The sequence below is a fragment of the Rhea americana genome, unplaced genomic scaffold, assembly GCF_003343005.1.
Source record: "Rhea americana isolate MKP2758 unplaced genomic scaffold, rheAme1 scaffold_317, whole genome shotgun sequence".
Lineage (NCBI taxonomy): Eukaryota > Metazoa > Chordata > Aves > Rheiformes > Rheidae > Rhea > Rhea americana.
The window spans coordinates 705589-717652 of NW_028186443.1; the positions used below are offsets into that span (position 1 = coordinate 705589).

The 12064-nt window shown below is 38.8% G+C and overlaps 1 protein-coding gene across 1 annotated transcript in view; it reads left to right on the forward strand.

Moving 5' to 3' along the window:
* PITPNM3 (PITPNM family member 3) overlaps positions 1–12064 on the forward strand; it is a 117758-nt gene that overhangs the window by 92058 nt on the left and 13636 nt on the right. The window contains exons 11-13 of the mRNA XM_085310342.1: positions 6545–6715; positions 10742–10936; positions 11671–11819. Coding sequence (XP_085166468.1) covers positions 6545–6715; positions 10742–10936; positions 11671–11819 — 515 coding nt within the window. The remainder of the gene's footprint in view (positions 1–6544; positions 6716–10741; positions 10937–11670; positions 11820–12064) is intronic.

Below are 12064 nucleotides of genomic sequence, written 5' to 3' on the forward strand. Positions count from 1 at the left end.
CATGAATCCATCCTTTGAGCAAGATGGAGTTGTTTCCATTTAATGAATCGGAAAGTACACATCTGCTCTGGAATCGCACATGAAACAGAGCTGCTTCATCAGGTATCTTTTTAGACTGTTCGAAGAGCAAGTGCCAAGTAGCCGGTGCCAGTTGCTGAATAGCAAGCAGAAAACAACAGCAGTGTTTTGTAGGCTAGTACATCAATGGCAAACATCAGCACATCTTTACATACAGCCTGTGACAGCTGTCAGCAGTGACTGTGTGGTAAGCCCTCCCATCAGTCAGTCCTGATCAGTGCAATTGAAGTTCATGTTTCACCTCAAGACTGTAGACTTGTATTGGAAATTCATGCAAATTTAATGGACTTAAATGGCTTTTTGCAAGAGGAATTGCTTTAAAGTGGTACAATTCTGAAGTGTGCTCTCTGCACCAGTCTGAAAGTCTTCCCTTGAGTACTCTGCAGCATATGAGAGCATTTCTGTGCTCAGAAATGCCACAATTACAATTAAAAGTCAATTTTGGCTGTATGAAGACCTTAATGCTCTTTAGAAGTAATTTTGGATTCACAGAGGTGAGAGCTGCCTTCCTGAACTTTATAGTGTGAAGTAGGACCACTAGGAGAGTGGGAACTCTGCAACTTGATCGTAGTATTCTGCTATCTGATATCCAAGCAAAGCATGAACTAAGTGAGGTGAATGTGATTTGTCTAAAGCAGTAATTTTTAAAAGAAAGTGACTTACTGGAGCCTTGGGTATGTTTTATATGAGACCATAATGTTGCTTTGAACTTGAAACTCATTTATTTTACTGGGGAAGGTTGCAAGGCAAGAGAAAGAAAAACAGACAGCTTTGCACTGACTGGTAAGAAGAAAATCTCTGCARGTTAACAGTACTCTTATTGCTCTATGTATTTGCTGTTTGTTTATGAGTGTATTTGTAAAGAAGGAAGATAATATCTTTAAGTTCTGATATCATCTTTTAGCAAGATGTCGGAGACATGGCTTATGAAGCTGGTAAGATTGGGGCAAGATACTATTTCTTTGTTCCATGGTCTTCCATTTACCAGTGCAATTTAAAGTCACTCTTCTGCACAGTAAATGTTCTCCTTATGGCAGTTAGGAAGGAGTTAATATCCCACACAGTTACATTTTTACTTTTGGATACTGAAAAGCAAAGAACAAACACAACCTCTGAGGAGTTCTGTAATATTTTGGTGGCAGCCCTATGCACAGATCCTAGTCTCATTCCTGTTTAAATTTGTAGTGGATTAATGTGGTAACTATGAAGAATTGTGATTAGCTAGAGCTAGATGGCAAATTTCAGTGCAACCTTAAATATTTCATTGGACTGGCACTGTACATTTCTAAACACTCTAGTCAGGAGTCTTGCTTTCTTCAGTCTCAGTTCTAGTATCCCTCTACACATTTTGACAGGGAAAACTTGTATTAATTACTAGTATTTTAAACTATTGTAAATACTTTCTTCAAATTAGCTCTCACTTTTGTGAGATCTAGTATCTAGTATCAATCTAGTATCCTAGAGAGAGCATGTTTTGAGAGCAGCTCAACTGACCAGCATTTCAAACAGGTTTCCAAGATGAGCAGAGTCTCTTTTGATGCATAATCAGTTCTTAGAGCTGTACTTGATAAGAGAATCCCAATTTTAAATGATAATTACAGCACAGTTGAGAGGAAAACAGATAAAGAGAAACCTCCTGTTTCAGCTGCAGTTCCAACAGCAGACAGTTCAAAGTTACATGAGAGGAGTCAGGTGCCCTTTTTATTGAAATGATAGGTACAGAACTAACTGGAAATATGGGAAATTACAGCCCAGGATGTTGCTGCTACTTTGATTTGTCAGTGACTTCTTTTAATTTTTTTTTTTTGGGGGGGAGGGAACACTTGTAAGAAAATTATATCCAAACGTATGTCTGCTCCATGTGCAGAACAGGCATCTTCTCTCATGTTTTACCTTCAGTGTTTCAGATACTCATTTATCTTTACATTAATAGGAAACTGACTAAGACCAAACCTTCATTCTACTTTTTTATCTTCTTGCCAATTGTATTTTATTTCTCTTCTAACATTTTATTGCCCCCAAGTGCATCCTTGACATTTCTGGGTGCCCTCCACCAAACTCTTCTGTGGCCCTCATGCTGTCTAATCTCAGTCATTATTTTCTGAATCACTGATCATTTGTATGTCTTAGTAGAATTCTTCCACTCTGTGTGCTGCTTATCTTCATAGGAGCCTTGCCAGCCCATAAACATTTCCTCGGTGTTTTTCAGAAGTCTGAATATATCATGAGTGTCTAGTTGCATCTGCAAAATGGCAGCAGCCTGCCTTGGTATAGTTGTGATGGGAGAGTGTTTGACGCTTCCTTTCAATGATCAGGATGCTGACTAGTYTGCTAAATGTCAATAGTCGGAAGTAATCTCCTTAGGCAAGTGATATCCAATATTCCTTTGCCAAGTCACAAGAGCAGAGCAACAGCTAACGCAGAGGATATACCTTCTCATTGCCACCAAAGATCATAGTTTTCCTGATGCTAACAACCTGAAAGTGAACTCATAACCCTGCTGATTGCATTCTTGGCTTTCTTTGGCCACCTACTGTGCCCATACACAGGAAGAATTCCTGTCATCATTGAGGTAGAGAAGCCACAATGAAGCGTTTTCTCTCTTTTCTCTTCTCTTCTTCCCCTCTCCCTCCTCTGTTGTTTTCTTGAGCATTAGACAAACAGGAAGTTAGCCAAAATTACCCATACAAGCTCTTTGATGGAAAGAAGTGTCAACTTGCCCTATATTGTCTATTTCTTAGTAAAATAGTGTCTTTCAGTAGCTAACGATGTTAACAAAGACTTCTGTGGAGCTTTGCCGTTGTTACTTACCTTGTGAAAAACACTCGTTATACATTTTGTAGATGAGGTTTTTCATTGCTTGAACAAGAAGGAATCATATCTCTTTAGTGGGTAAAAAGACATTTTCTAGGATAATAATTTACTCTTCAAGTCTGCACCCTCTTGCTTCTGTAAGCAACACAAACTCGCTCATGCAAATATACAGGAAGGTGCCATTATACAGCTAATTTAATTACATTAAGCTGTTCATTTATTTTTGACTGAGTTAATTTTCAACATGGTGAGAAGAAAGAATAAATATATTACCCATTAGGGAAGGAAGCTGAGCTTGGTAGAATAATATCCAATTACCACTCTATTTTGTAATCACTAAATCTGTAAATATGTACATCAAAGTTCTAGACTAGCCAAAGCACGGTTTTAATTATAGTGCAGTGCAATGCTTCACCTCATAGAATTTATTTCACACCACTTGGGCTCTGCAAGAAAATTGTACTTTCTTTGCCTTGAATTCATTTCTGCTGTGTTTAAATACTGTCAGACTGGTGACTTCTTTCCACTTTTTCTGGCAGCTGCTAGGAACAAAATTCAGCTCTAGGAAAGTCATCAAAAGTAGTCTTGGAACTTTGTCCTCATGCTGGTATTTCACTTCCACTTCTCCCTTGTGATACAATTATCTGGAATACATGGGAGGATTTATTCAGATTTCATGGAACAATAAACCCCACTGGGAGCAATTTGTATCCTGACACTGGCAAAACAATTGTATGGTGTCCTCAACAAAGTCTGATTACCTCCCGCTTCTTTTTCCTTTGTAACCAGGTGTGCTAACTGTTTGGTGCACAAAGCCATCCTTACTGGAAAAATCAACATCCAGCAGACGATACAGCAGATTCTGGTTATCCTGCATCAGGGAAGCATAGTAATTGCAGCCAATCACAATCTAAGATGTTTTGCAAAGCGAGCTTGGGAAGGAACCAAAACTTGACTGAATGTTCCCAAAGGCACCCACATTGTTTGCTTTGTGACAAAAATCCTCCAGAATCAAACAGATGTTGCATCATTCTCAGAGTGAGTCACTGAATGCAGAATGCAACATACACTGCACACCTGAAGATCATCAAAGTTCATGGCTTGACTGAACTGGATCATATACCAGTGTCTTATTGGAGGAAGGTTGGTCCCAGAGCATTTCTAAAGATGCTGTGTTGACATCTTAATGACGTGAAGATAAATCTCTCTAGGCAATATGGCACATAGGACACACAATAGAATGGTACCCATGGGCCTGATTCATTACATCTATCTTAGACATTGAACTACAGTACTTACRTGAGGAGGGCTTTAGTCTTCATATGTGGCTGGTGGACTGAGTGTGGTGTCCCTCCACTCTCCCTTTGTTACAGATTTAGCCATAGTTAGCAAGGTGGTTGACTTAAGTGCTGTGGTTAAGTGCTTTAACTTATGTGAGTTTTACACAGAATCTTAGTAGAAGGAACAACAGAAAGTGCTGTTGCTTTCCTTTATGGTGTAATTTTTTCAGTAGTGGCTGCTGTTACCACCAATTGGTTTCTGCAGGAAGATGAGCTTGTAACAGTAAGATCTTACCTGTTTTCTGCCCACAAAGGGATGTTTCCAAAGCTTAGAGGTAGCTGTGGGTGATGCCAGCTTACATGATTTGCTGTACGAATGTGGTACACATTTGGTTGGTGGGTTTTTATGGATTGCGAATATCTGACAGTACCATATTTCAGTGGTTTATGTGGGCTGTGTGTGATTTGCCTGACAACAGGACAAATTGGAGGAAAGGGTAAAATTTCTCCTTAAATATTAAATTAGAGGAGCTTTTTCCTTTCTTTCTTCTTCACATCACAAATTACTCAGGATATTGCATTCTTTCCTCAGTTATTCATAAGCTACTCTACTCTATTCTAATGATCCACTAAGTAATTGAAATTTTCTTCCTTTTCAGACAATCTTGCTTTTGTGCCAATTCAAAGAGATAGACAAACATGTGCTTCTGGAACTTGGGCCTTGRCATTGCAGTAGCTTGAAGTCTCTTACTAAGATTAATAGAATGTTAATTACTCATTGAGACAAAGTATGCTGCCCCTCTGCTCTAGCCTTCATAGAGCAGACTTTGCTGCAAAGTATTGTTCTGATCTGCCTGTGGCAATGCTAATATTACAATTCAGAGGTGTTCTTTTAGGCTTGGAGTTTGGTTGTATTGACATAGTCTACATCAAGATTTGTCTCAATATACCATTGATAATAGTAATTGACATGCATTTTTAGAGTCCTTCCAGCAGCGAAGAAAGGACTTGATAAAACCTAAAGAATGTAGTGTTTTCGAGTGTAGCTCTTTAACTCATCATTCAGATTGCCCAAGTAGCTGAGATTGCAGCAACAGCAGATGTACAGTGTCAATTTTACATCATTTAAATTTGCTGATGCATAAATGCCTTGGCTGTTGCTTGAAAAGCTTAAAAATGAGGAAGACCTTAAGCATTGTATTTTGTTTTTTAATTCCCGATACATACTCCAATGAGACATATCACTTAAGATGGATTCCATCAGAAGACTTTGCAACACCTAGTGTTAAAACACTAACAGCTTTGTTCATCATTTCTAATTAAGCATGTGTTTGGCTGGTGCGTGGGAGCGATGCCATACCAAACCCATTTTCCAAGAAAAGCATCATGCATTTTGTCAGGGTTATGAGATCAGTGCAAAGAAACATAAATTCTATCAAAAGAGCGTTTAGAGATCATTGTCTAGCACAGCAGGTTTGAAACTTTAAGGAGTAGGTCCTGCTTGTATTGAGTTCATGGGAAGGAGACATAACATCTGTTATAAATTCTTTAATCATTTCTTTACTCTTGTAGTTAATTGACTGTTGTAACATGTGTGGTGCAGTAGTACACAAAGTCTATTAAGTGTAATTATTCCATAATGAATTGATCTGCACACACTGACAAGATCCAGAGTGATTCAAGTGTGGTTTGGCTCAATGAGAAGTGACTACACCAACTGTTTAATATACTCTAGCAGTCTCTGTATGGTCACCCATTTGAGTGTAAGTTACATCTCAGTGCTGTGTGTTCAATTGAGTGTTCTATTGGCCAAGCAAGTGGGTGATTCACAAATATCCTTTACAGCTGTAGCCCCAAAACCTCAGGAGCTGCATCTCTGCAGCAAGCATCATAAACATTGCTTTTCTGTTATAATATGTCCAACCTCATTTCTATGTATTAGCTTCTCTAAGTTGACTTCAGAAATTGCAGTGCTTTCTGTCACGTACCTGCTTTCATCTAGATTTCAGTCCTCTCTATGTAATAGGCCTAGAAAATCATTTTATTGATAAGTATTTGAAATGCTGAGCATCATAGYTGTAATGTTCAGTTATACATTTAGAAGACTTTTAAACTTCTGTTGCCTTTCTTGCTTCCATCTGTTCCTGTGCTGGTCTTCCTGCCTGTTGCTGTGATTATCTTGTCTCTGTAAACCTCTTTGCAGTGAAGAGTGGTTTTTTTACAGAGGAAATAGCAAACAACTTAGTTATATTTCTTGTGACCAGATGTATGTTTTAGTCTGGAGTTTGCAGAAGACCACATTAATCATGTTCCTCCTTGAAAACTGCAAAGGAGCAACACTGAACTCTCTTTCTATCTCATTCTCATCCAAGTATGCCAGGTCCGCCCAGCCTGCAGCCAGGTGTACAGTTTCTTTCACTCCGCTGATCCTTCTGCCTGCAGACTTGAACCATTGCTGGAGAAAAGATTCCATCTCCTGCCTCCATTCAGTGTCCCACGGTACCAGAGATACCCCCTGGGGGATGGAAAATCTCATCAGTTAGGTACAGTACCTGTTTTTATAGCTCTCCTTACTTAAGGTTCTCTTGAGCTTTTCCTGTCCTTACACAGCTCAAGAGGAGTTGAAATACAAATGTGCTAACCTGCTGAAAACAAGTTCAGGAACAGAGTGGCATGGACATATTTAACAAGAATTGAACAAAGAGCATCACTGAGAAAAACTTAATTCTTATGTAAAAGCTGTTGTGATGTTAGTTGTATCAAAGAAAGTTTGGAAAGTGGCACGATTGCTTTAGTTGAAATGTTGTTGTTTGCAAGCTTCCATGTTTTCAACAGAGTTGATGGATACCATGATTTTAAACTATACATTTTTACAATCAATTTACTTTTACCTAGATTTACTTACTATTTCAGATACTCTTTCTCTTGGTCACTTGGAGCTAATTTATTGCTGATATCTCCTAGGAGAAATCAGAGCACCAGGCAAGTCCCTTTTTGCCTGCTCTTTTCCTGCATAGGCAGTTAAGAGGTGGTCATGATGGATAATGAATGCTTAAATCAGGGAAAATTCAAAACAGACTGATAGGCAGGGAGGAAAGAGGATGAAAGGGATAAGAAAGGTGATGGTAGAAGGAATTGTGCTGTTTTGACTTTGTAAGAAGTTTTACAAATGAGATAAGGTCACATAGGTTTGAAGCATCTGGATTTGTAACATTGTGCAAGAATTTAATTAATCAGTGTGCATGTRTACATATATGCACATTAGATTTATTCTTGCTACAGATTCAGAGATAAATTCGAGCCTCAGCAGGATATTTCAAAAACTGTATCAGGATTCAGAACTTAATGTTGGAGGCAAATATGATAAAATGGTAGTGTTTTCTATTTGTTGAAGCTGAAGATGAATATATGTCAGTGGGAATGTGTTCCCTGCAGTAAGATGCATGAACATACACACACATGCAAAGTCATGTGTGCACACGCATACTTGTGCACATGCATATGTGGAATGCAAATCAAGTGGAATCTGATTAAATCAATGTTTGAAAAGCTGCAGTTAATCTAGAGCTTCATCATTTCACATTCTTAACTGGTCTGACAGAACTTCAATTATATTAAGTTCTCAAACTAAAATTTGAAATGGGATACTAACATTTATACATTAGTAGTTCTTCATCATAGTGTGTACTTCTTTCTAATGCAGATGTCCTCTTTTCAAGGTTAAACTGTATTTTCTTTTAGTACCTGTTAATTGGTACTAGTATAAGCTTATGGCCTCTCCTTAAAAATAAGTGTTAGACAACATGAGAAGAAGGCAGCTTATGATTAGATGTGAACTGCTGGGTTGCATATACCAGCTGTGGGAGTTCTACGGGTAGTGATGACAAGCATAGGACAATAGAAAATACCACTAGTGGCTTTTGGTTTGGAAAAGTAAAGTTCCTGTCATCCGTGGGAGATTTATTTTCATTTTGACAGCTCAACAGTCTTTATTTTTACTGTTACTAGAAATCAAGTTTCTGTTGCAGGGTGGAAAGAGACTGGGAGTGGCAGGCTTTTGACAGGCTCTGTTATCAGATTGTCACCTATTTCCCACATGTAAGATAACGGCACAAATTCAATAAGGGATTGGGAACGGGTTCCAAAGAGAGGAGAGATTGTGAATTTCATTCAGCCTTTCAGGTCTTAAACTGTGGAAGTATGAATTTACCTGTAGCTCTTCCCCACTGTAAGCAGTTCATTTTATTTTGCTGCCTAGTACAGAATATTGAAAAATACAGATTCACAAAATGGTTGAGGTTGGAAGGGAGTTCTGGAGATCATCTAGTCAAATAATAGCTTAATTGCCTTCATTAATAGCTTAATATGGTCTCTGCCATCCCAGTTGTTGTCTTTTCAAAGACTTTTCTATTCATTCTTTATCTCTCTATCTCTGCTGACATTCTTAACTCATAATGGAAAGCTGCTGCACATTTGTCTGGCGAAACTGCAGCATGTAGGTGCTAGCAGAAGGTTGATTTCTAGGTGGAGGCTTCTTCAGTGAATCATGCTTCTTTGCCTAACACTTGCTTATATCTGCAAACACTATTGTCAGGGCACAGAATAACCTGAAGACCTGCCTCCTCCCCAGAGGATTGCCTAAGGAGTAGCTAAGCTGGGGGGGGGAGGGGGTTATGTGCTGTCTTCTAACCTACGTATCTGGGACTTATTTCAATGGAAGAGGCACCCGCTGGTTCACATTCTGACTTGGAGTACAGCCTGGCAGCGTACTTGGAAATCAGGCTAGTTACTTAGGCACAAATTCTGTTACTGGGATTTCTAATGCTATCTGAAAAATATGCCCTCTCTGAAATAACTGGCACAGTAAGAATACTTCCCTCCAACTGCCCTCTGAAGTGAAAATGTTGCACTGATACATTTTACCAGCCATGTTGTGATGGAACAAACCCATCAGATAGTGATTCTTGAAGCAGAGAACTCCCCAGGTGATTTGGGAAGAAATAAGGTTCTTTTTGAGCTTGTCTAAGGCTGTGTCAGAAGATTCCCCTCCATAGTGCATAAATCTGGAAACACTCTGTTGGATACGTTGCAGAACAATAGTTTCTGAGCTGTAATGATTGCCAAGTGTTTCATGGAATGCTTTTGTGTTAAACGTCTGTGCAGAGTTGTCTTGGCTGCCTTTTACAGTTAAGCTGGGTAGGTTTCAGTGAGCATGGAATCCTCCCATTTAAAGCAAGTGCTTTGAGATCATTTTGGAATTAAAGGTTTTTCATTCACAGAGGGTTCATTCTGCTGACTGCATGGATTTTTCCTCTCGCTGATACCTGGACTTGTAAAAGTATTTCTTAGAGAAAGAGCTCCCTGTGTTGTCTCACTTTGAGATATTCAGGCATGCATCAAAACAAGCCAAAATCTTTCCAGCCATATCAGCTTTTGGGGAGGGAGGAGGTTGTGAGGAGCTGTGCTGATATTCTTTCTCATAACAAGGTAAAATTTTACCAGGTCTGATAATCTGTAGAAGCTTATGTTTCCAGTGCATTTTTTAAAGGGATGGTGTCATTTAAAACAACAACTTTTATTTATAAATTGTTAGCAAATCCCAGTATGCTCTCCTTTGTGCACCACTGAGGTAYTAATTGCAATGAGAATTCATAAGACTTGAAAAGCAGAAGAAAACGCATTCCAGGACACTACTGCATAAGGAATTGTACAGGAGAGTCTCTGAGCCAAAAATGCATGGAAGATAAGCACAGCCTGATGCAATTATTTGTTTGAACAGGACTAAAATAGGGTCAGGAATAAAGCAATGTTCATTTCCTTTTCTTTGTATTCTGTGCATTGAACTGGGTCCTTTTTTTTTTTTTTTTTTTTTTTTTTTTTTTTTTTTTTTTTTTTTTTTTTTTTTTTGTTTTAATCTCTCTAGGAGATTTGTCCTCTGAAAAACAACACTGAGGAGTCAGCTGCTTTTGGTCTGTATGCTGTATGTCCCATCTCACTGGTACCTATTTGGGCTTCTGCTTTTCATAGGTATAGCAGGATGTGCAGGCTTCTTCAAGCAAAATTATAAGTATTGCTTTTATTTAAATGCACATAAATTCTTATATGCGTTTCAGAACACCTCAGGAGGAAGGGTTTGTTTTGTTTTGTTAAATACATGTGTTTGTCATATTCCATAGCTTTTTTGTCAGTGTGACATGAACGAATAAAAATTCTGTTCCATTTAGGAACATGCAAACTAGTAGACGCCTTCTCTGAAGGCACTCTTTCTAAAGCGGTTTTGCTCCTGTCAGGGAAAGGACAAGAGCAGTATCACAGACTCCAAGGGCTGCTTAGCTATTCTTAGAGAATGACTTTAAGGTGGATAGGATTGTATGGACATAAAATAACCTCCCAATATCACTCTTCATTTTGGAAGACCTTGGCCAAAGCACCCAGCTACAATTGCATTTTGGTGGCAGTAGGATATGTTTCCTCCATTTAGTCATACTGTGTCATGATGTCCTCCTGCTCCTGAAGGAGTTTCATCCATGCTGTTCATCCCTTTGTTTTTTCATTTCTATGACCTGCAGGTGATGCTATCCACAACCACAGTGCTCTGTTCCTTGAGAACAGCTCTTTGAACCTACCTTTCCCTCAGGAGAGCCCTGAATCTCCAGATGCACCCAGTCAACTGCAAGGAAAATCAAGGAGGTCAAGCTTGGTCAGCACCAACAGTGAAATCTCAGGGTCGACAGAGAGTTTGCCATCAGCATACCTCACCAACAGTGAGTGAGGCTTGATTTGATGTACTGTCTTATGCAGCCTCAACCCTTTTGCCCACATCCTTTCTGTGGAAATTTTATTCTGAGAAGGAAAACTGCCTTCTTGGATATCTGGGGAGAATGATAACGGCATAAATTGCTGTTAAATAACACAATTTAGTAACTTCTTCTGTTTATAATTAAGTGGATTAAGTAATGGAAGCAAAGTCACAGTTTTATATTAAGGCTGCACTCATGAACAGTTATTAAGGATTTCCTACTAAATGGTGTTTAGAAATATATTCCAGGTGTGCAGAACTGTAAACAGATAAGAATTGTTACTTATTACTAAAAGTGTTGTAGATCATTTTATGGACTGTCAATCTTGTATCAATATTGTGTTCACCATTGGGGAAAAATTACAGTTTATATTCCAAAACATAAAATTATCAGTCCTTCTTCGTACATTCTCCATAGACCAGAAAGCAATGGGAATCACGCTGGGTTGACCTCTGCTTCCAAAAACTTGAATCGAATAGGACTGGGTAGGTTCCAGATATTTAAGTGATGATTCAGTCAGTGAAAACAGTACTTCTGTGTTTGATTGATACCTTTAATAGAACCTTAAGATTAAAAAAGCAGAAGACTTCATTCAACTAACTAGCCTAAAATGAAAGACAGCAACAGACTTATTAAGAAGGTATCTTTTAGAAATGTGATGCTTTTTTGGTTCTTTTTGTTGTTGTTGTTTTTTGTAGTTACTGCCAAGTGGTGGGGAACAAAACGAATAGATTATGCCTTGTACTGTCCAGATGTACTGAYGGCATTTCCAACTGTAGCCCTGCCACATCTTTTCCATGCCAGCTACTGGGAATCAACAGACGTTGTGGCATTCATTTTGAGACAGGTCATTGATCTCTTTACTTCTCTACAACAAATAATACTGTGTTTGCTGCATGCGTCTTCCAAGAGCGATGAATGTTTTAATCTTTGGTTCAGTTGCATAGCTGCCTGTGGTTGCATCACRTAGACCTTGCTGTACCAATGACAGATGTGGATTTACTGGAGAGGCGAAAGGAACAACATTCCCCCATTAATACTACTGGCTGGTATACTAAGTATTGGTTTCTGTGACTGGGAGCAATGCATTGT